Raw genomic sequence first — 24,977 nt, 5'->3', positions numbered from 1 at the left:
GAATAATTTGACCAAAAAGTGACAAAAAAGTCACGAAAAAACAAAAAAAGTGAGGAAAAATAATCTGCCGTGAGGAAAAAGATCCATTTAGTTTTGTAGGTCTTTCAAACGAGGCGTTACACTGGCCGACAGGATTTGGGTAAAGCTGAACTGGAGAAAATGCTCTCGGTTCAGGCGGGAGTTAAGAGGATTTATGCACAGAAAAAGTATTTTGGGGGTAAATTTGGTCCCTCAGCGCCCCCTAACTAAAATATCTTCCCACGGCTCTGGTTTGTCATAATGGGAAATGAAATATTTTCTGCTTTGGGATGTTGTATGGAAAATCGGGCCGTCAGACATTTTCTATTTACAAATCTATCCAAGCAAAGCTAAGTCGCACCACTAACAATATTAACCTGTGAAATGTTTTTTGCAAAGTGAAATCATGTCTAATTATGAACAAAGTCTGGATAAAAGGTCTGAGCAGGGAATGTCTCACGGTTTTCATGCCTTTATTGTGAAACCCTTGACCGGAAGCTGCCGTCTCCGCTGCCGCTAGCTTTAGCCATCTCTGCTAACCAGAAACGCATGCAGCCGTGAAAATGTTACCGCTGTCCGTTAAAGACGACGAGTACAAACCGGCCAAATTCAACCTGCTGCTCAAGCTCTCAGGATGGTTCAGGTACAATGATACATTTACAGATAAGTTATCCCGTAAAAGAGCGTTACCTGTGATGCTAAAGGCTAATGCGGCTAGCTGCCAGCTGTTTTGAGAGGATGAGGGAATGCTAGCCGCGGCTAACCGGCTAAACTCCACAAAATCTGACCAAAAATCAATCATTGCAACTTACAATGACTTTGACATCAACTTTAACTTATACCGGAACATGCACTGAATTTATTAAGTGCTTAACAATAAAATAATCGTGCTTTGTTGCTTTATTTTTGTCAAAAGATTAATAATTTGCTGTGTGTATTTATCCATCTTTTAGGTCCATTCTCGCCGACAAAACCTCCAGGAATTTGTTCTTTTTCCTGTGTTTGAACCTGTCCTTCGCCTTCGTGGAGCTAGCCTACGGCCTGTGGAGTAACAGGTAAGCCCGGGGAGGTGCAGGGCAGAGCGGACAGAGGCCAGAGCTGGAGCCGCTGGTGTGGGATTGGGGTGGATGTGCCACGTATGTCTTAGACCGCAGCCTCCTGACTCTGCGCTCATTCACAAACAGAGCAAAGAGTGAAGGAACGAGCAGGAAGTGTCCCACGAAAAACACCTTTATATACTTATATAATTGTTAGAACTTGAAATGCAGCAGCAGTGGTGGTCAAAACATAAAGTAATACTGTTCAAATATCACTCCATTATGTTTTTGTTTTTTATATATAAAAAGACTTAAGTTAAAGTAGGGCTGGGCGAGTTTGCCAAAAGAAATAATCACGATTATTTTCCCCATATTGCTCGATTTTCGATTTGATTGTTTGTTTATAAGAAAAAACAATAAATGTGGTGTTTCCTGGACGAGCTGAAAGCTGCAGATAACTCATCAGCGAAAACAAACTCCACACTTCTAGCGTCACACTAACATCCCCGTGTCACCCCTTCACCTGGCCAAGCATCATCACCAGGTCCTCTCCTCTTTGTGCCACATGTGCTGTCCTCTACTTCCTGTTTGTTTGGGCCGAGTGATCCCTGGGATTGACCTGACAGGTGCTGCATCATTGCCGCGTCCTTATTTTTTTTTTTCAGAATACGCCAATTCTCCTGGATTAAAACGCATCACGCGATTATCGTGATCAACCTTTGTTAAAACCACAATTAGATTGAAATGAGATTAATTGCCCGGCCCTAAGTTAAAGTACTTCAACATTTACTGTAGAAAATGCTCAAGTATTCAAAGTAAAAAGTACAAATCATTACAACAATAAGCAGAGGTGGGTAGAGTAGGCAAAATATTTACTCAAGTCAGTGTTAATTTCGTCGACTATAATATTTAGTCTTAATTTTAGTCAAAGTGATATTCTTGACGACTAAAACTAAATTAAAAGTTTTTCATGAGACTAAAACTGTGACTAAAATGTCCAGATATTTGATTCGACAAAAATCAGACTAAATAAAAATGAAAAGGAGAGACTAAAATCATCCAAACTTGTATTGACCGTCTGAAAGAGCCTCAGATCATTTAAATTCACTGCCAAAGGATCAGCTCTGAGCTTTGTTCATGTGGAGCAGAAACATGAAGTCGAGGACCTTGATTAAATATGATTATAATGAATATTATAAAAGCAAAGTCGACTAAATTAGTCTTAAATTTAGTCGACTAGATTGACATGCAATTTTAGTCGACTAAAACTAGACTAAAATTGAAAAAAATGTTTTGACTGAATCTCGACTAAAATTAAATTACATTTTAGTCAAAAGACTAAGACTAAAACTAAAATAAAATATGTTGTCAAAATTAACACTGACTCAAGTAGTAGTGACGTTACTTGGAATAATTTTACTCAAGTACAAGTAAAAAGTAGCGACCCAAATAAATACTCAAGTAAAAGTAAAAAAAAGTACTTGGAGATAATGTTACTGTGAGTACCTGTTTGAGCGTAAAAGTCAGATTGTTTGTTTCAGTTGTGACATGAATGATGAGAGAATAATGTGCGAATAATTCCAAAGAGAATACAAAAAAAAACACGTTTCTGATGAAAAGCGATCGCAAAACACAAATTTTACATATTTTAGGTCGTCTTGAAGCTTTTGTAACTTTCAAACTTACTCACTGTAGCAAAGGTAACTTTTTTTTTTACTCGAGCAAAAATACTTGATTACAATATTACTCAAGTAGAATTAAAATGCATTGAGTGATAGAACTACTGTAGTGAGTGCAGTTTGTTAAAGTAAATCAATGTTTTTGTATAGCCTAACATCCTGGAGTATTTGTATCTAAACTTTAAAGCAGTACTAAGTAACTCGTTTACCTTAATAAATCCTTTCTGCCGTGCCTCTTAGGGTAATACAAGTGTTGATGAAAACCACGTGTGTGTTTTGCGCTCCGACCCGGAAGCGCAACACACACTAATGGAATCATGAAGAAGAAGTTAACGGGTAGTGATGGGCGAGTGAAGCCTTGTAGCACTTTGAGGCTTTCCTGCTAAAAAGTGTCTTACACTTCGAAGTCTCTGAGCCGTTTCATTCTGTTTGAACACTGACCTCTTGTGGACAAACTTTATTATCACGACTGAAGCACCAACACGATCATGTGGAGGAGAAGTTTCAAACAGACGTGTGGCAGTTTTATTATTTGTTGCCTGAAATTGATGTTTAAATGATCAAATCAATCACCGGCCGATAAATAAGAGTCATTTTTTTTGTAACGTGGGTCTGTGGGCGGAGCTCCAGTGGGCGGGGCCTCAGTCACCTGCGGCTCTGCTGCTCAAAGGCAGGACGTCCATGCGCCATCTTTTTACTTAACTCAGTCAGAGCTCATTTTGGCTCTATTTGCTGAAGGTATGGCTGCTCATACTGCTCACGATTATATTAGAAATAATTGAAATCACGATTATTCAAACGATTATTTGTTGCCTTTAAAAAAAAACTTTATTTTATTTATTATTCATTTTCATTATTATTTTAAAAAACAACTATGGACTACATTTTCTTTGGACAATCAAAACATAAACAAAAAATATATATGTTCACAATTCTAAACTAATCCTATAGGGACACCTGCCCCCTGCTGGCCAGCCCTCACACCTGTCCAACAGAGCCGCGCGGCCTGATGACATCATCACACAGCGCTAATGTTTTTATGTCAGACCAAAGCCTGAGCCTTTAGCAGGAGAAATGTGACGGGAACAGAATACGAGCGATCGCGATGTCGTCACATCCGTGGGCCGTGGTCGGCATTTTACATTTTCATATTTGATTAACATTTTATTCAAATCCTATGATCAGCAAAAACAATGTCCATAAACAGGGCATTGCTTCTCTTGCGCTGTAACAGATCTATCCTTATATAAAACCGAGTTAGAGACCTCGATCAGCTGTTGCCGACCTTTCACCAAAACATCCGGCGAAAATTGCGGAAATAAACAATAACAGCGATCGCTCGTATTAAGTAATAAGAGTTTGCAAAGGATGTCGAGGCTTCTAAACAGCTGTTCTCCTTTCAGCACAGGGTAAGCACGTAACAGTGGCTTTATCTCAAGAGTTAGGTATAAAAAATCTTAGTACAACATTATTTACAGTTCTGTCAGGCTGCGCTGGTGTTTCAGCTGATCAGACGCGTCACACAAACCGCACAGGACGGAGCGGGAGGGCATCCTTAATAACCTTTTTTTTCTCGATTATGCTATTTTTGTGATCGTCTAGTGTAATAATCGAATTTCGATTAATTGCACAGCCCTAGCTGAAGGCACTCCTTACGTTTCCCTCGCCTGATCAGCTCCACGCCTGCTTTAGTATCTGTTCAAAAGCAGAACTTTGGAAAGAATAAGAAAATACAAATGTTTTCTGGCCCACAGCCACTTTCGCCACATGAACGCAGTTAAATGTGAAATGGGGGAAATCCAGCACATTTATTTATCTATCACTAATGATTTACATCACTATATGGACGAGGAAACATCTGTTGTTTAGCGCCTCGCCGCTAAAGGCAGCTCAGTGAGACGCTGTGAGCCGATGACCCGCTTTGAGAAACGATACGCAACGCACAGAATCAAGCGGTTTTCGAGACAGTCACGTGACCAGGTGTTACTGAGAGAGGCTCCGACGCATCTGCTTCAGGAAGAGCGACACAAGCATCACTACTAACAGGCTAACGGGCAAAGCTAACTGCGGGCTAGCACCACTGAAACATTATCTACAGCCAAGTTATCTCCATTATGTAATTGAGTTGTGGCACAATGTACAATATCCCTCTCTCGTCAGTGTAGTATTTACACTCTCGGACAATTAATGAGTAAATGCAACATGCTACGACACCTGCAGTGGCGCTAATGGCCTCTAGGGGCATGAGTTACTTAGTTCTGCTTTAAAGCAAAGAAACGAAACAATATACTCGAATGCTTGTTAAGTGGAGTAAAAGTAACGGAGTACTACCCAACTACTAAGTTTTGTTTTGTAATGACGGCTTCAAAAACATATGATTACGCCCAAATTCCTTCTCCTTGTTGTGTTTCAGGGATGTTGCATCTGCACAGCGCCACCTACTGTTCTAAAGGTTCATCATAAAGGTTTAAACGGGGAAGAGGCCATGTTTAATTTGACTTTGGAGCCTTTAGAGAAATGTTGTGGAGTAGAAAGTAGAGCTGAAACAACAGTTGATTGAAAAAATAGTCGAACTATTTTAGTAATCGATTATTTCTGGTAAACACGGATTCAAATAGACCATTTTTAAAACTAGGGTATGTAGTGTTTTCTCTTGTATCAAAATTAAGTTTGATAAATAGTAACTCTGCCCAGCTAAGTGGGTGACCGGTGCGTAAGAGAGGTGACTTCAAACGTCACCCAGTTTTTATTAGTTTGAGTTAAAAAGTTAACAATTAGACCTGCTGTCACTTAACAAAGTATTTTTCGTAATTTCATATCAGTTATATTTTCAGTCCACCTACCGGTGTAACTGAGGCAATAAAGTACAAACCAAACCTGCTGGAGCAACTTCCTTCCTCCTTGGTCAGGGTGTGTGCTGTGCTCGGGGCTGTCCTGTTCTGCTCTATCACTTATGCAAACGTCTACTCTGTTTTATTTGACTTATCTGATTAAAGCAGATAAAGTTTGTGTATTTCAAACAGAAGTGTAGTAGAATCTAGATTAGATAAAAGCATCTTACGACACACATTGATTCTTGTTGCTGTTGTAAATAATGTTCCCGCCTCAGACTCGTAGTAACTGTGATGACACTGTCCTATAAAGCTCTCACACTACACAATCTCAGCAGTAAAGTAGAAAGTGTGTTGCCTGAGGGCCAGAGCTCATGATATTCCTGTTCCTCTCCACTCTAAGTCTAGTTTTCTTGTCTTTGGGCTGTAAAGTAACACCTTTATTGTTGGTCTTCAGTTTAGGCCTCATCTCGGACTCGTTCCACATGTTCTTCGACTGCACGGCGCTGCTGGCTGGACTCGCTGCGTCAGTCATCTCCAAGTGGAGGTCCAACGACAGCTTCTCTTACGGGTAACTGCAGTAAACTCTGTCCTCAAATGCTCCCTGATGTCGGCCATAATCACACCTCATCTCTTCCTTGTCTTCAGTTATGTGAGAGCGGAGGTCCTCGCCGGCTTCGTAAACGGATTATTCCTCATCTTCACGGCATTCTTCATTTTCTCCGAAGGAGTCGAGGTCAGCTCATGTCATTGTTTTCTTACATTCTCCCAAAATAACCAAATCACCAAAACACTTGGTTGTTTCTAATGAAAGAACTCACAATAACAGCTCCAAATGTAGACGTACACTTGTGGAGACACTGGAGAGCTCCTGCGGGTCAGATGTACCCCACTCATCAGCACAATTACTCAGACAGGGCAAACCTGATCAGTGTCTTCCTCTGTGTAGCATCCAGTCAGTATTGAGAAGGCCAGAACTGATGGTTAATGACTTTTATTGTGTCATCAATCAACATCAAGAGTTGGGCTTGTTACATTAGTTTTCTTTGTTAGCATTTCCAAATTACAATTTACAATACACATTTCAAGTAGCCCCAAAATATTTCTTATTAACTTCACAAACCTTGTTCTCCTATTGACCGAAGCTCTGTCTTTGCAGTTTTAAACTATGGCCCTCTTGCGTTTTGAACCGTGAACCTTTTCAGCCTTTTCTTAGCGTCTTTTCTGTTAATGTCAAGCTAATATCCGTTACCATGCTTCCAGTTCAAGGAAGTTACCAAAAATAAAAGCTCGATACTATAATCAAAATGGTGCTAAACTACTCTGTTGGCCTGTACAGCAGGATGCCCTCCCGTGCTATTGCTAATGTGGCTTAGAGTGCAATTAATGTATTTAATTTTCTCACCGCTGAAATATTATGTAGGGACAAAGCGGAATGCGGGTATCAAAAGTCAGCCTTGAGTGATTCACCGCAGACCCAGCTCAGAGCAGCTTCAGGAAACTCCCGAGGGCCAGTACAGTCTGCACGGACAGGCCGAGGAGGGCGGCTCTGAACATGTCATTCTCTTGACTAATAACTAAATGATTAAGCCAGGACTAAGCTAAAGAGGACAGACTGTAGGGAAGTCCGAGACTCGGCCAGTGTTTAGATACTACTCACAGTCTCAAAGTACAGGGCCAACAGCAAAGATGATGATGATGATGACCACCTAGAGCAGTTGCCGGTTTAGAGGTTAGGAAAGCTGTCATTTATGTATTTGCCGGTGTATAAATAAGTAGATATGTGAAATTGGCTGAACAGTTTAGAAAAAAAAACACCTTTTTACACATCAACACAAGCTTTACATGAGAGATAAGGCAAGGCATGTTTTCTGTAGCAATACAGTAGCTCCGATTGCTTTACAGATAAGATAAAGAATATTTAGCAGCTTTTAGTGACAATAAGACCCCATGAAGACACAGAGGCACATAGTATTAGCAAAAGGACTACAGACTTGCAACTTGCGTTTTGCACCCATTCGTACCACTCTTCAGTTGTGATTGTGATTTATCTCGCGGCCATAGTAATTGTGTTGTTTGAATGTCTTTGTTTCCAGAGAGCCTTGGAGCCCCCGGACGTGCACCACGATCGGCTGCTGCCCGTCTCCATCGCTGGGCTCCTGGTGAACTTAGTGGGAATCTTTGTCTTTCAGCACGGGGGACACGGGCACTCGCACGGGGACGACGGTGGGTCTGCCGGATCTAGAATCATAACGACATTCAGACTGAGAAGTAAAGCCTTAGATCTAACCTCCTCTTCTCTCCTCTGCAGGTCACGGTCACAGTCACTCCCTGTTCAACGGCAGCCTGAGCCACGCGGACAAACACTCGCACGGCGGGCACAGTCACGGCGGGCACGGACACTCCCACGACTCCCACGACCTGCACGAAAAACACTCGCACAGTCACGGAGGGCACGGAGGGCACGGAGGGCACGGACACAGCCACGACGACCACCAGTGTCACGGTAAGGAATGGAACTCCTTGATCTTTTACGCCACAAAGTATATAAAAGTCACGATCCAAAGCAAACTCATCTGCAGGTTCTGTGGATGTTTTTCTAAACCTTTTGTTCAATCTACGCACATTTATTTTCTCAAACGTTGCCCAATTTGTCAAAATGACTGTAAAATGACCACATTTTACCTCACAACGCACACTTGCATCAACAAAGTGTACAAGGGAGTAGCTTTGTTTCAGTTGACGAGTCATTGAGGAGGAAAATATGAAAATGTTGATGTGTCTGCGGGTTAGTTGTATTTGTAACGGCTCCATTTTGTGTCTTTTTCCAGACGAGCCTCTTACGCCGGGGAAAGGCTCCAGTAAACAGATCCTACAAGGTGAGAACTGAAAACTGACCAGAACATCTTACTGTAGTTTTAATGCTTAATGCTAAAGCTTTCCAGGAAGTAACTCCAACATGGCGTTTCCCTCCCTGGTCTCTCCCACGCTTATTCATTCACAAATACTGACATGTTTGGTATCCATGTGTAGCACAAAAGGCTGTGACCAAGATGACCCTGTAATCCAAATATGGAAATATGGAGAAATATACACATGTGCAGACAAAGAGACTAAACTTTAGGGCCGTTTTCATTCCACTCTTTAACAACATCTGCACATCAGGTGTTGTTAAACCTGATGACTCCACACTTCACAGGCTCCCACTCAAACGTTTTGGCAAAAGTTCGAACGTTAACATTTTCTTATTCAAAAAGTTATCTCAATTTTGACGATTTCTATACATAAAACACTCATATTTATGTTTTGAAAGGTTTCATATCAATATCTCTAAGTATTATTATTCCCTATCCACCTGCAGGTCTCGCCCTAAACAAGGTCTTTGCATGATGTTTGTTCCTAAAAAGTTCCCCTTAAACGCTTAAGTCCAAAGTGGCCACTAGAGGGAGCTCATGCATCATAACAACTCAGCTTTTGCCTGGGGGACAACATGTGACATTTATTTGCATTTAACACACTTTTTCCTTGTAATTGAAGTGAATTCTGTCAAAATCGAGGCAAATTGGACTCTGGAAACTGGCATTTCTTTAAAAATAATGACTTTTCTACTGCATAAGTTTGTCATAAATACAAAAATATGGGCTAAAGCAAATTCATCTGCAGCTTTGGTGGAAATTGTGCACGATTTACCATCCAATTCTCTCTTGAATCTTGAGATGTGTCGTTCCTCTGTTTGACGGCCTGTTTACAGTAGTTTCATGTATATATTTAGTGTGATAAATGTGTGTATTTGTAGGCGTCCTGCTGCACATCATCGCCGACACCCTGGGCAGCGTCGGCGTCATCATCTCGGCCATCCTGATGCAGAAGTACGACCTGATGATCGCAGACCCCATCTGCTCCATGCTCATCTCGCTGCTCATCGGAGTCAGGTAAACGTTCAGTCTTCACTTGCTCTCCGTGTGTCTGGTTTCCCCTCATCAGGCAACCTAAAACATGCACAATACTTCTCCAGATAAAAGGAATTAAGGCTTGAAAAGCATTGAACAGTCCCTCCAGTGCGGCATTGCTTCTACTTGGCGATTTATTTGACCGATAAAAGCGGCTTCTCTGAGTGGCCACAGTGTCCCGCAGGGGGGTCTGTGATTATTGAGGATGACCTACATGGTGCTCCCCGTTCTTTGTCCAGCTGGTTACTTTCCCCGTCCGTCATGGAGTTCCCCCAACACACTGCCACAAATAACACAGCACACGCCACACTTGACTGATCATTTTTCATGTGTATGTGAAGTCGGGCTGTGCAATTAATCGAAATTCGATTACGATTTCGATTACAACAGTAAACGATTACCAAATTAGCATAATCGCAAAAATTAATGATAATTATTTTTTTCAATTTTTTTCAATTTTTTTTTTTTCAAAATATTTTTTTTCCCAAAAATTTTTTCACATTTTTTTTCAATTTTTTTATTTTTTTATTTTTGTCACTTTTTTGATGGATTTTTGTCTTTTTCTGCTGGATTTTTGTAATTTTTTTGATGGATTTTTGTCTTTTTTTGATAGATTTTTGTCATTTTTTGATGGATTTTTGTCACTTTTTTGATGGATTTTTGTCTTTTTTTGCTGGATTTTTGTCTTTTTTTGATGGATTTTTGTCTTTTTTTGATGGATTTTTGTCTTTTTTTGATGGATTTTTGTAATTTTTTTTGATGGATTTTTGTCTTTTTTCTGCTGGATTTGTCATTTTTTTTATGGATTTTTGTCATTTTTTGATGGATTTTTGTCACTTTTTTGATGGATTTTTTTTAAAGGCAACAAATAATCGTTTGAATAATCGTGATTTCAATTATGAAAAAAATAATCGTGATTATTATTTTTTCAATAATCGAGCAGCCCTAATGTGAAGCCCTCAGTCACCTCAGTCGGCATCACTATTGACAATGATTTTCAAAGTAAGTGAAGGCGGTTGTGAAATCTTTTGTCCAAGGTGAAGCCTAGTTTTTATCCCCAGAAACATTGTGCAGGTCGCTTTTATATCTGCACAACCTGACCACTGTAATGGGCTTTACACTGAAATCACTCACTTTGCATTCACACACTTACAGTTTGTCCAGAGTTCTGCGGCGCGTCTTCTAACTGGGAGCACATCACCCCGACTTTAGCCTCCCTGCACTGGCTCCCGGTCCAGTTAGGAGTTGATTTTGAGATTCATTTGATTGTTCTTAATAATGTGAATGGACTGGCCCCACAATACAGTATGTCATGGGTCTTATTCACATTTACATACCATGATCTTTTGCCCTGGGGTAGGTTTCACGTACATTTGGAGTTCCTTGTTCAAAAGTTGTCAGATTTTTTTGCATTGACTTAAAAAAAGTAATAATCTAAATTTCCCTTTATATTTGCTTATTTTAATGTTTGCATCTTTAGAATAGATATGTTGTGTTTGCATTGGGACATAGAAATGTCATGAAAAAGCTTTGAACTTGGCTCGTTGCTGTCTGTATGAACCCTGGAGTAGCGTTTCTGACTCTACACACCAGCTGCGTCGCGGGCATCGTGTGGCATAAGCCCCGCCTCCCCTGGCTCCCCGTAGGCTGTAATTGGACCTGTCAGTCATCAGGGAGGGTCCAGATGTTGACACCACTTTCCTCTGTTGGACATCTGTCCGCGGTCGCCGCACATGTTCGGGTTGGAGCCTCGTAAATTACAGCCTGGTTTGTTTTCACAGAGTTACAACACAGAGCTATTTTAGTTCAGAAACGCTCTTCTTCATCTGAGCCGCTCCTCTTCTTCATCTGAGCCGCTCCTCTTCCTGCTCCGCTCCGTCTCTGGGTTGGTTTGGTTCATGAAGGCGAGGTGCTGCAGGTGAATAGGGAAAACAATGACATTGCTATAGATTACTGACATAAATATGACATTGAAATGGATAGCATCTTGTGTTTTCGTATAAAAATGAGACTTATGCACATAAAGAGACAATATGGCCTATATTTTCTGTGACAAATTGAAATAATCGATCGAGCCAGGTTTAAAGCAGTACTAAGTAACGTGTTTACCTTAATAAATCCTCTCCGTAGTCCCTGTGGGGGTAATACAAGTGTTTATGGGATGATTGGAGGGTCTCTCATCTCCCCCTGGTGTCTCTGGACAGAAAACCATGTTTGCAACTTGACTGCCACCGGTGCGGAGAAAGCAATACACACTAATGGAATCACGAAGAAGAAGCTAACATGCTAACGGGCAAAGCTAACTGCGGGCTAATGTCACTTTAAACAGTATTTACAGCCAAGTTTGAGTGAAAAAAATTATTTCCATTGTATAATTGGATGCACAGTAACCCTCTCTCCCTTCGCCTTTCCTGTCAGCGTAGGATTTACTCTCCAAGACAATTAATAAGTTAAAAAATCGTAACTTGCAACGACACCTGCAGTTGCGCTTATGGCCTCTAGGGGGAAGAGTTACTTAGTATTGCTTTAAATGTATGGTTTTGTTGATATATTGTTCAAAAGACGTTTCCAGAGGAGATTTTTGAATTGTTTTTTCATAAAGTCTTCAGCATAAGTGAAGAAATCTCAAAGTTTGCCTTGTTTTTTGGGTTAAAAATTCAATAAAGTAGGCAGGAAATGAGATATTGAAAAATCCCTCTGACAAAACCTCCAAAATATTAAGCCTGTAAAGTAGGAGCGAGTAAAGTGGAGATGTTGCTGCAAGAGTGGAATGAAAACATCATTTGGAGATGACCCTGAAGTTTTGTAACGCCTCAGGGTGTAATGGTTCAGCTTTCTCACAGGGAGTATAATAATAAGTAATATAAATAATATGCTGGTTTTAAAATAGCACAGCCTAAATATTCATTATTAGGCAGTATTTTATAATAAAGTAAAATTTCAAAACAAAATGGTATTATGCTTGTTGCGTGTATATTGGCTCGATGCATTGTTACTCCCATAGTCATGTTTCTCTAATCTTTAGCCGCTGCTGTCTCCTACAAAGGAAATGACCATATTTGGATTACAGCATCATGTCGGTCCCAGCCTTTCGTGCTACACGTGGATACCAAACGTGTCAGTATTTGTGAATGAATAAGCGTGGGAAAGACCAGGAGCGCCAGAGCCATGACGGACTGTTCAGAAATGTTTTTTGTTTTTTTTACTTTTTGAGATGATGAAAATAATCCAAACTTTTCCAAACAAGGAAATGAAAACTAGCTCCAAATCTCAACATTGACCATTGCGTGATAAATGTATGTTTCCCCCGGCAGCGTCTGAATGTTTCTCGTTTCTGCCTGTACAAACTTTCACCCCAGTTTGACTTGGCTCTTGGAAGCTTTTCACTTTAACGTTTGGATGGTTCAGCAGCAGATTCCTCTGGTTTTGGCCTGGCCGCGTGACCACTCTCTCCCCCTTCTCTTCTTGTGGTCTCCCTCGCTCCTCTGCTCTGACCACAGCTCCTTCTGCTTTTCTGCTGACGAACACCAACCCTCCGCTGTATCGGATCGAAGCCTCTCAGAGCATTCTGGGAAATCTGACCGGAGTTCAGCCGAGAGCCCGTGCCACGTATCGCAGCTGCGGTTTGGGAGGCATTAAAGGCTCCGGCACTTTCCAAAGAACGCTGCTCGGACTCTGAGGCCGTCATGAATACGAGAGACGGTTCCAGAAAGTGGGTTTGGAAACGGCAGGAACCCGAGATGTTTATCAAAACTCCGCTGAAAGACGACTGGAAAGATTCTTGAAGGTGGTGGGGTTGTGTTGTGGTAGCACAGGCCTCCTGCAAAGGTAAAGAGCAGCCCATAACCCACTTCTGATTTAGAAGCTCTGTGTTATACACTCTTTCTGTCGCCACAGCGGCCTTGTGCTAACTCGTCTAGATAAAGATGTGGCTCTTTATCTGTGTTAACGGCGTCTTCCACAACCAGTGTTCGGGCACTTTTTAAAGTTCCTATTAGAGCTGCGTCGATTCGGCTTTTTTGCTTCCGAAACCGATATAGTTTGAGTATCTGCTGATATCCGATATTAACCGATACCAAGGATCTCTGGACTTTTCTACCATTTATGTTTGGGGATATAATAGGTTAGGTTACAGTAACTCACAGCATAAAGTGATCAGATCATGACAACTTGTGCCCTACAAATGTATCAGTTATTGCATTTCATAAACTACAATAGAAACACTTTGCTGCTTTTATTCAATTAGGTGATCCAATCATAGTTTCTGTCCCTGCTTTGATTAGTTGCCGTTAGCATTAGCATACTGTTGCTAGCTACAGCATTTTGCGCGGCAATAAAAAATACACAAAGGCTATGGTGAATAAAATAGTCACTTTTAATAACGCTGATAGGAATACAGCTGTGCATGTCCCCCTGTCCTCCACTCAGCTGAGGCCGTGGGCAGGGCAGACGGGCACCTGTATCTGAGATTTTCCTCCATGGATTCATGGATAAAATACAGCCTTCAAAAAGGCTACAAGAACAGAAGATCTGGCGCTCGGTTTGTGTCATTCATTGGTGCTTAAGCCACCGGTTTAACAACTTTGTAACTCCTAAAAATCTACGTTCCAATAAAGCACTGAACCACTGCTGCCCTGGGGTAGACTGACGGAAGCAAGGCAACCAGTCTGCGCCATCGGCCCCTCCGACCACCACTCACACAGTACATTCCCTTAAGATGAGCCTTAAGTAGGGTAAAAGGGATGGTGGGATTTCAAAATTTGACTCAATCCATGATCCCTTTCCCAATTTCAAGTCATTAACACACACGCAGAAATATTTATGTTCGACTATTGTTCCTCTAAAATCTGTCTCCTGCTTTGAACCCGTCCTTCCACCAGCACCTCAGAGCGACCGTGGCCAGAAACCAAGCTGGAGATTCTATTGTGAATGTTTTAGGTTGAGATGGATGTTGTTCTGAGTTCCTTTGTGCCTGTTGCAGCGTGGTGCCGTTACTGAAAGAGTCCATCGGGATCCTGATGCAGAGGACACCGCCATCTTTAGACCACGCTCTGCCCGAGTGCTACCAGAGAGTGAGTACTTTAATGTATTATAAAATACCACATGAATGCAGTCTCAGCACATTCTGGTCAACACACTGCACAAAGTCATCTAGAAACAAATCAAACTTAAAAGAAGTAGAATTGCCCTGGATGTGTGGAACGCCCCCGGTCACTTTTTATTGAACTAAATGCTTCCTGTAGCAGCTTTTAAAAAGCATGTGAGGTCATTGAGTTAACTGTGCAAAACACATGGCCTCAAAGCACTAAATCTTCTTTCTTTCTTTGAAACTAATGCCATTATTTGATGATTTTTGTCAAAAATGGTCTTAAATAAATCAAGTTTCCTGTTGGGTCCCATTTTCTTTTGAATATCAAATGTTTCCCCTCATTTCCCTGTTTTTAAGGTTTCTAAATGTGAAGAAATGAAAAATGTACAGATTTGTTGCGTTTGCGGGATATAAAAACTAATATTTTAAATTTGACCTATTGCTGCCTGTACAACCCTGTATTCCCACTTGAGTCAAATGAGATGGTGCTACATAACAAAAAGTGGTCTGAAATCCTTCCAAAGCCGGCGTTATGAATCTTGATTAATTCCAGTGAAGCTGACGTTTTCCCATGATGCTCTGCTCTCAGGTGCAGCAGCTCCAGGGCGTGTACAACCTTCAGGACCCGCACTTCTGGACCCTGTGCACCGACGTTTACATCGGCACCATCAAACTGCTGATCGCTCCAGACGCCGACACCAGATGGATCCAGAGCCAGACGCACAATATATTCACTCAGGTACGACTGGACCGGGCTCTAGAACACTCTATACACTCAGGTACGACTGGACCGGGCTCTAGAACACAGCTCTATACAGACCATATATTCACTCAGGTACGACTGGACCGGGCTCTAGAACACTCTATACACACAGGTACGACTGGACCGGGCTCTAGAACACTCTATACACACAGGTACGACTGGACCGGGCTCTAGAACACTCTATACACCCAGGTACGACTGGACCGGGCTCTAGAACACTCTATACACCCAGGTACGACTGGACCGGGCTCTAGAACACTCTATACACCCAGGTACGACTGGACCGGGCTCTAGAACACTCTATACACCCAGGTACGACTGGACCGGGCTCTAGAACACTCTATACACCCAGGTACGACTGGACCGGGCTCTAGAACACTCTATACACCCAGGTACGACTGGACCGGGCTCTAGAACACTCTATACACCCAGGTACGACTGGACCGGGCTCTAGAACACAGCTCTGTGCAGACCAAATATTCACTCAGGTACGACTGGACCGGGCTCTAGAACACTCTATACACACAGGTACGACTGGACCGGGCTCTAGAACACTCTATACACCCAGGTACGACTGGACCGGGCTCTAGAACACTCTATACACCCAGGTACGACTGGACCGGGCTCTAGAACACAGCTCTATACAGACCATATATTCACTCAGGTACGACTGGACCGGGCTCTAGAACACTCTATACACCCAGGTACGACTGGACCGGGCTCTAGAACACTCTATACACCCAGGTACGACTGGACCGGGCTCTAGAACACAGCTCTGTGCAGACCAAATATTCACTCAGGTACGACTGGACCGGGCTCTAGAACACTCTATACACCCAGGTATGACTGGACCGGGCTCTAGAACACTCTATACACACAGGTACGACTGGACCGGGCTCTAGAACACTCTATACACACCATATATTCACTCAGGTACGACTGGACCGGGCTCTAGAACACTCTATACAGACTATATATTCACTCAGGTACGACTGGACCGGGCTCTAGAACACTCTATACACACAGGTACGACTGGACCGGGCTCTAGAACACAGCTCTATACAGACTATATATTCACTCAGGTACGACTGGACCGGGCTCTAGAACACAGCTCTATACAGACTATATATTCACTCAGGTACGACTGGACCGGGCTCTAGAACACTCTATACAGACTATATATTCACTCAGGTACGACTGGACCGGGCTCTAGAACACTCTATACAGACTATATATTCACTCAGGTACGACTGGACCGGGCTCTAGAACACTCTATACAGACTATATATTCACTCAGGTACGACTGGACCGGGCTCTAGAACACAGCTCTATACAGACCATATATTCACTCAGGTACGACTGGACCGGGCTCTAGAACACAGCTCTATACAGACCATATATTCACTCAGGTACGACTGGACCGGGCTCTAGAACACTCTATACACTCAGGTACGACTGGACCGGGCTCTAGAACACAGCTCTATACAGACTATATATTCACTCAGGTACGACTGGACCGGGCTCTAGAACACAGCTCTATACAGACCATATATTCACTCAGGTACGACTGGACCGGGCTCTAGAACACTCTATACACTCAGGTACGACTGGACCGGGCTCTAGAACACAGCTCTATACAGACTATATATTCACTCAGGTACGACTGGACCGGGCTCTAGAACACAGCTCTGTGCAGACCAAATATTCACTCAGGTACGACTGGACCGGGCTCTAGAACACTCTATACAGACTATATATTCACTCAGGTACGACTGGACCGGGCTCTAGAACACTCTATACACCCAGGTATGACTGGACCGGGCTCTAGAACACTCTATACACACAGGTACGACTGGACCGGGCTCTAGAACACTCTATACACACAGGTACGACTGGACCGGGCTCTAGAACACTCTATACACACCATATATTCACTCAGGTACGACTGGACCGGGCTCTAGAACACTCTATACACACAGGTACGACTGGACCGGGCTCTAGAACACTCTATACACACCATATATTCACTCAGGTACGACTGGACCGGGCTCTAGAACACTCTATACAGACTATATATTCACTCAGGTACGACTGGACCGGGCTCTAGAACACTCTATACAGACTATATATTCACTCAGGTACGACTGGACCGGGCTCTAGAACACTCTATACAGACTATATATTCACTCAGGTACGACTGGACCGGGCTCTAGAACACAGCTCTATACAGACCATATATTCACTCAGGTACGACTGGACCGGGCTCTAGAACACAGCTCTATACAGACCATATATTCACTCAGGTACGACTGGACCGGGCTCTAGAACACAGCTCTATACAGACCATATATTCACTCAGGTACGACTGGACCGGGCTCTAGAACACAGCTCTATACAGACCATATATTCACTCAGGTACGACTGGACCGGGCTCTAGAACACAGCTCTATACAGACTATATATTCACTCAGGTACGACTGGACCGGGCTCTAGAACACTCTATACAGACCATATATTCACTCAGGTACGACTGGACCGGGCTCTAGAACACAGCTCTATACAGACCATATATTCACTCAGGTACGACTGGACCGGGCTCTAGAACACAGCTCTATACAGACTATATATTCACTCAGGTACGACTGGACCGAGTCTTGACGAGTGGATCTGATCATGTCCCAGAAGCTCCATTCTTTTGCGCCTAAAACAATGTGTAAATGCTGTTAAATCATTAAATATGGTTAATGTAATCACTGCGGTGCTCAGACTGGATTAGTCCGGTCATTACGGTCAACACAGCGTCTGGAAAAAGCTATGGAGTGAAAAGCAATAAAGGCTAAAATGGAAACGTCTGGAGAGATTCTTGAGGAGATGGATCGACCACAGAACACCAGCAGCTTTGTTTATCCCACAGAAGCTTTGTCTCGATTTGAGCACTTTAAAGAATTAAGTTTTAGCCAGAAACACTTTTAACTCCGTCTACTTCTTATTCATTCTTTATTCGGATCCTCATGAACTCCCACTGAGTGGTTACCATTCTTCCTGGGGTTCTGACGTAATATGACTTACTTTTACACAACAGCCAAAATGACACCTTGGAAAATGGTAAACAATACTTCAGAAACATGAATGTTCCACATTCTGTCCTTTTCCTTTCAGCTTGAAATGTGCTTTATGTTTCGTGTTTCTAATAGTCTGCGATTTTATGATTTAGCAATTTTCCACAAGGTCTATTTTCAAAAGCGTGAATGAATCTAACAAATGTGGTTTATTGCCCAGCTGTAGGAGGAGGGTCTGTGCACAGGCCAGAGGAGAAGAGAAGGTATCGATACCTGCTCAAACAAAAAGTTACCTTCGATATCACGTTTAGTATCGATTTAGTATCGAGGAATCGATCTTTTTTTGACAACCCTTGTTTTAATATTAACAGGAAGCGAGCAGGCATTTGCTTCTCTGTACAGAACAGTTACCTTTGCCCATCATCATAATGACAATATGATTCATTTGATCTGACCAACCCTCCTGGAGCCGCCACCTTCACGTGGTGGAGGGGTTTGAGCACCTGAATGATCCTGGAGCTCTGTTGTCGGGGGCTTTATGCCCCTGTAGGGTCTCCCATGGCAAACAGGTCCTAGGTGACGGGTCAGACAAAGAGCGGTTCAGAAGCCCCTTATGAGAGACCAACAGGCCCGGTTCATCGTGAGGCCGTCCTTCTGTGGACCCCCCACCTGCAGGGGGCGCCATAGGGGCTGGTGCAGTGTGATTTGGGCAACTCCAACAGCTGCCCCCACGACCCGGCAACGGACAAGCGGAAGAAAATGGACGGACGGACGGACGGACGGACGGACGGACAATCTATCTGACCAAGACAATGACTGATCCAGTCTGATGCCCAACAGCTTGACTTTTGAGACCTGCTCCAGTGACGGATGAAGAGCGTTGGTGTCTGGTTGAGCACACTTTGTGTTAAATACTTACCTGCACACAGGAAGTGTTAAACTGAATGTGTTTCGTCTTCAAATGGCGTTAAATACAGATTTCTTTATTTTATTTTCTCTCTCCAGGCGGGCGTCCGACAGCTGTATGTTCAGATCGACGTCGCCGCCATGTGAAGCCCCGCCCCTCTCTTTCCCCGTGGACCAAAGTGGGACTCTCTCCGGGGTCACGTGGCCGGGTGGGAGGGGCTCAAACTGTGACGGACTTTAAACGCCCCTCCCACAACTCCAGCTTCAGTCGGCTCAAGTTAGAAACACAACTTTAGTCTTTTTCTAATGGGAGGACGACATCGGTCTGAAAATATGAACAGAGGTCAATGAAGTGAGAGTGTTCAGATGATTTTTACTGATTTGGAAGGAAATAGAAACCGGACATCACTCACTGTATTGGCCTGACTTGGGAAATGGAGAAACTAAACCAGAAAAGGTACAAAAAATAATGAACAAATATGGAGTACTGTACAATACTCTGTGGTACTTCTTCAAAATGTACTTCAAGCCAAACTCCGTCTCTCTCACACTTTCTTAGTATTAAATGTTACATCGTGGCCAGCGTTGGCTTGTGTTTTAACCTCTTTAACGTCTTTTAAAGACGCTGATGAATTAAGTCTTTAGAATGAATTGTGCGCTGGGCGTTTCTATCCCACACCGACAAAACGACTTTCTAATGGAAAAACTGCCAAAGCACTTTCACATTCAATTTGTATTTACTCTAAAAGAAGTCCCGAATTTTGACTGAAAAAATCTCTACTTAGCCATATCCAGCTCATTTAGTCTGGTAAAGCCTCATTAATACAGGGTTTACAGGACATTAAAAATCATCAAGTCATTATCTGAATGAAGTGACAAAATGACCTTAAGTCCTTAAGTCATTAAAGAGCATTAAATTGGATTCAAACTGGCATTAAATCAAAATTTCTTGGTGAATTTCAGTTTCCCTGTAGAGACAGAACCCTCTCAATGACATCGCTCAACCGTCAGAAACCCTCAGTCACTGTAATACAAATAAAAACATCTCAAACTAACACAATGGGTTTAGAAAACTGGTGGAGGCTGTTTTATTAAATAGGAATATAAGACAGTTTAAATAGGAATTAAGAACAGTCTGGTCTGGGTGAAGCAGTATTTGCAGAACACTTTTCGGTTCCTGCAGTATTTGGGCACAATGAAGCTAGTGATTCCTAGCTTTAAGTCGATCACATGTATGGGTGGAGGCTGGTGAGGTAAACTGTTGTACATGTTTTACTACAGTGCTCTACAGTTTTTTCTTTAATTTCATTGTACGTTCTCACTGAAGGCCTTCATTTATGATTGAACACAGAAATAGTTTTCACTTCACCGACTGTTAAACCATTTCAGGGAGGACCTTATGAAGGGCGGCAATTTAGAAGAATTTAAAATATAAAACATGTTCTGAGTTCATTCATCCTTTTTTGTTTCCTTCATATATTAGTCATAGTTTAATGAGAATTGCACAATGTAAATAGGTTGAAAAAACCAACACATGAAAGTGTTTCCAAACTTGTGACAGGTACTGTACTTTTTCTTTTTAGTCCCACAAGCAGCAGTAAAAGCATTATTTAACCACAGATCAGAACCAACGTTCCGAACGGGTGGCTGTCATGTCTGACTGTGTTTTTAGCAGCACTAATAAAAACGATCATCTTTTCTGTTCTTTAAGGCAAAAGTCGTCGTCAGATGCTTAAAACTACAGTGATTAACATAAAACAGATATAAAATAAACGACACAAACTCCAGATAAACTGGCCGGGCCGCTGACACGAGGCGGCCCTGGTCACTGTTCCTTCACTGACCTCTGTTCATGTTCACCACGTCTGGTCTCCACAGTACAGACTCCGCCCCCTCCTTCAGCCCGCCCCGGTGCAGTGCATTGTGGGTAAAAAGTGCCTTGATTCAGAGACAATCGGAGCTCGCCGCCATTTTGTTATAGATATTGCTACGGGACCAATTCTAATGTGTTTTTTTTTTTACTGTGCCAAATCATGTGACCAGGGTTTCTGTTCTGTCCATCCAACGGTTCTGAAATGATCGACTTTAACGCTTTAGTTTTTATGCACCGCAGAAGATGAGCTGAGCAGACCTGACGTTCTCCACATTCAGGACGAATAAGTCTTTTCAATTAAAGGTACATTCCTGAACAGATGGTTTGCAGATGTCGTCGCTCGAGTGAAATTCAACTCTTGTGATTGATGTTTTGCGGTGCATCATGGGACGTCTGGAGCAGGTCCAGCATAAATAGGAAAACTAAATGTTCTTTTGTACAATTTGTTTTATTAAAAGTAATTTAAATATGAAATGTCTCTTTCGCTTATTTCAACATTTACAAACACTTCCACCTGACCACAACTTCAGACAAAGTAAACTTTAGAAAGTATTGTAGTGTGTATATAGTGAGTATTTTACTTTCTCACTTAAGGCACACTTGAAAGTACTTCTATTCAATATTCAGTATACTCAGTATTTAAATTTTCATTGCTTGGTTTCATGTGCAGCACTTTGTAAATGTTTGTAAAATGTTCAGTACAAATGATACAATTTCATTAGATTATAACTTGGTCACAGTAGCGCAGCGGTTAGCGCCTCCCTAGGTCCCGGGTTCGATTCCCACCAGGACGGGGCCTTTCTGTGTGGAGTTTGCATGTTCTCCCCGTGTCTGCGTAGGTTTCCTCCGGGTACTCCGGTTTCCCCTACCACTAAAAACATGTACAATAGGTGAATCCTCCTGCCAGGTGATTCTGACCATCAACCTGGCTCCACATCCTGGAGATGGATCCCCGGGCGCGGCACTGCTGTCGCCCACTGCTCCTTACGGGTCGCCCCAGCGGCATCGAAGGATGGGTTAAATGCAGAGGACGAATTTCCTTACGGGGACAATAAAGTAAACAAACAAACAAAAGTCATTTTTTTAAGGTGTTCAAAAGTACGGAATCAGAGTGAATAATGCATTACATTAGACCAGGCAAGAGCCGTGAGTAAACACAGTAATGAAGTAAACTTAAGTACTGTAGTACTTTTTTGGGAACCTCCAACTTTTCCTCCACATTTGAAAGACAAATACAAAGCATTCTACTGCTCTACATAAAGGCTCAAAGTCGCCTTTTCCATAGAGACGTCAGAGTCAAACCGCAGCGTGGCTTTTATCTAGTCACGTGTCTTGCTCAGAGGCAGTGGTAAAACTGTGACGTTGTCGGCAGGATTCGAACCTGCGCGGGGAGACCCCAATGGATTTCTAGTCCATCGCCTTAACCACTCGGCCACGACAACTGCTGCTGCTGTGATGACAGAGGACAGAGAGAGATAAGAGAGGGAGGAGAGGGAGAGGAGAGGAGAGGGAGAGGAGAGGGGGGAGAGGGGGGGAGAGGAGAGGGGGGAGAGGGAGAGGAGAGGGAGAGGAGAGGGGGAGGAGAGGAGAGGAGAGAGGGAGGAGAGGAGAGGAGAGGGGGGGGAGAGGAGAGGGGGAGAGGGAGAGGAGAGGGGGAGGAGAGGAGAGGGAGAGGAGAGGAGAGGGGGAGGAGAGGGGGGAGAGGGGGGGAGAGGAGAGGGGGGAGAGGGAGAGGAGAGGGAGAGGAGAGGGGGAGGAGAGGAGAGGAGAGAGGGAGGAGAGGAGAGGAGAGGGGGGGGAGAGGAGAGGGGGAGAGGGAGAGGAGAGGGGGAGGAGAGGAGAGGGAGAGGAGAGGAGAGGGGGAGGAGAGGAGAGGGGGGAGAGGAGAGGGAGAGGAGAGGGAGAGGAGAGGGGTGAGAGGAGAGGGGGGGGGGAGAGGAGAGGGGGGAGAGGGGAGGAGAGGGGGAGGGGAGGAGAGGAGAGGGAGAGGGGGGAGAGAGATAAGAGAGGGGGGAGAGGAGAGGGGGGGAGACAGGGAGGAGAGGAGAGGGAGAGGAGAGGGGGAGGAGAGGAGAGAAGAGGGGGGAGAGAGGAGAGGGGGGAGAGGAGAGGGGGGAGACGGGGAGGAGAGGAGAGGGAGAGGAGAGGAGAGAGATAAGAGAGGGAGGAGAGGGAGAGGAGAGGGGGAGAGGAGAGGGAGAGGGGGGGAGACTAAAGCCTGCTTAGGTAAAAGATCTTCTCCTAAATACATTCAAAGATGTTTCATATGTGTTACCTGCCTCTTGCAGCTGGGTTATACGATAGCTGTACCGTGGTATTGCATAGCCCAGCTGTAAGAGGCAGCTAACGGCTCTATGACACCGTCTGGTGTTGGTATTAAAGTACAGATCCATGTTTTGATGCTGTTGGTCCAGGGACAGGATTAAAAGGAAGTTACTTGGTTGTTTCGGGTCCAAGAAATGATTTTTTCCCCCCAATTTTTCACACCATTTATAACCTAATTTATTATTTGTTTCTTTTTTCTCCAAACTTTTTTGCCCAATATTTACTCAATTTGTTTACTCGTTTTCCCAATTTGCTTCCCTCATTTTGGATTAGTAAAAGTTCCCCCTCTTCCTCCCCATTTTCCTCAATTTCTTCCACATTTTTGCCCCAGTTTTCCCATTTCCTTTTTGTACAGTTTTTCTTACTTTTGCCACAATTTCAATTTCTCCCCATTTGTACACATTGATGAACGCGGTATTGTAAACACACAAGGTAACTCAACGTGCCTGTAATATTTATCAAAACTATGTTACTCCTTGTATACATTTATTTTCATTAACCTCACTTCCAAACCCTTGACCCGTGTCTTCCTCAGAGGCAGCAGTAAAACTGTGACGTTGTCGGCAGGATTCGAACCTGCGCGGGGAGACCCCAATGGATTTCTAGTCCATCGCCTTAACCACTCGGCCACGACAACTGCCCTCAAGAGACCCCGCCCACACATGTATGACCTCTGTAGTGGACACTGGCCCTGAGTCATTAAGTCAGGCTAGTTACATGCAGGACACGGGTCTGAGGACACGGGTCTGAGGACACGGGTCTGAGGACACGGGTCTGGGTCTGAGGACACGGGTCTGAGGACACGGGTCTGAGGACACGGGTCTGGGTCTGAGGACACGGGTCTGAGGACACGGGTCTGAGGACACGGGTCTGGGTCTGAGGACACGGGTCTGAGGACACGGGTCTGGGTCTGAGGACACGTCTACAATGGACATATCATAAAACATAAATAAATTGTAAAATGCTTATTTGAACCATTTCATTCAAATAAAATAAAATAAATCAAAATCTATGAAGCTTTTGTGTCCAGCTCTCTGCAGGACAACATTTGATTCACATATTTATTGATATTTATCTAAACCCTGTTCATTATTCTGTGTTATCGTCACGTTCACTTTTCTCCTTGTGTTGTAACTTTCAAACCTGTTGAACCTTGACCCGTGTCTTGCTCAGAGGCAGCGGTAAAACTGACGTTGTCAGCAGGATTCGAACCTGCGAGGGGAGACCCCAATGGATTTCTAGTCCATCGCCTTAACCACTCGGCCACGACAACAGCCCTCCAGGGACCCCGCCCACACATGTCTGTCCTCTGTAGTGGACACTGGCCCTGAGCCATTAAATCAGGCTAGTTACATGCAGGACACAGGTCTGAGGACACGGGTCTGAGGACACGGGTCTGAGGACACGGGTCTGAGGACACGGGTCTGAGGACACGGGTCTGAGGACA

General features: G+C 43.5%; 1 protein-coding gene across 2 annotated transcripts; it reads left to right on the top strand.

Annotated features, from left to right (window-relative positions):
• The first annotated feature begins 515 nt into the window (after positions 1 to 515).
• On the top strand, positions 516 to 19,563 carry slc30a7 (solute carrier family 30 member 7). 2 transcript variants are annotated; one of them, XM_079580973.1, is made up of 11 exons: positions 516 to 661; positions 972 to 1,073; positions 6,023 to 6,136; positions 6,214 to 6,301; positions 7,662 to 7,791; positions 7,877 to 8,071; positions 8,397 to 8,444; positions 9,362 to 9,497; positions 14,497 to 14,587; positions 15,194 to 15,343; positions 19,432 to 19,563. In XM_079580973.1, exons 1-11 carry the CDS (start codon positions 582 to 584, stop codon positions 19,477 to 19,479), a joined length of 1,182 nt encoding a protein of 393 aa, XP_079437099.1. In that variant the 5' UTR covers positions 516 to 581; the 3' UTR covers positions 19,480 to 19,563. The 2 variants fall into 2 exon arrangements, with proteins under 2 accessions (XP_079437099.1, XP_079437100.1); XM_079580974.1 differs by lacking the exons at positions 14,497 to 14,587; positions 15,194 to 15,343; positions 19,432 to 19,563 and adding an exon at positions 12,875 to 13,341.
• The last annotated feature ends 5,414 nt before the right edge of the window (positions 19,564 to 24,977 follow it).

The sequence above is a fragment of the Gobius niger genome (assembly GCF_951799975.1).
Source record: "Gobius niger genome assembly, chromosome: 22".
Lineage (NCBI taxonomy): Eukaryota > Metazoa > Chordata > Actinopteri > Gobiiformes > Gobiidae > Gobius > Gobius niger.
The sequence above is the reverse complement of the archived record's forward strand: the minus strand, read 5'-3'. Positions and strand labels throughout refer to the sequence as shown.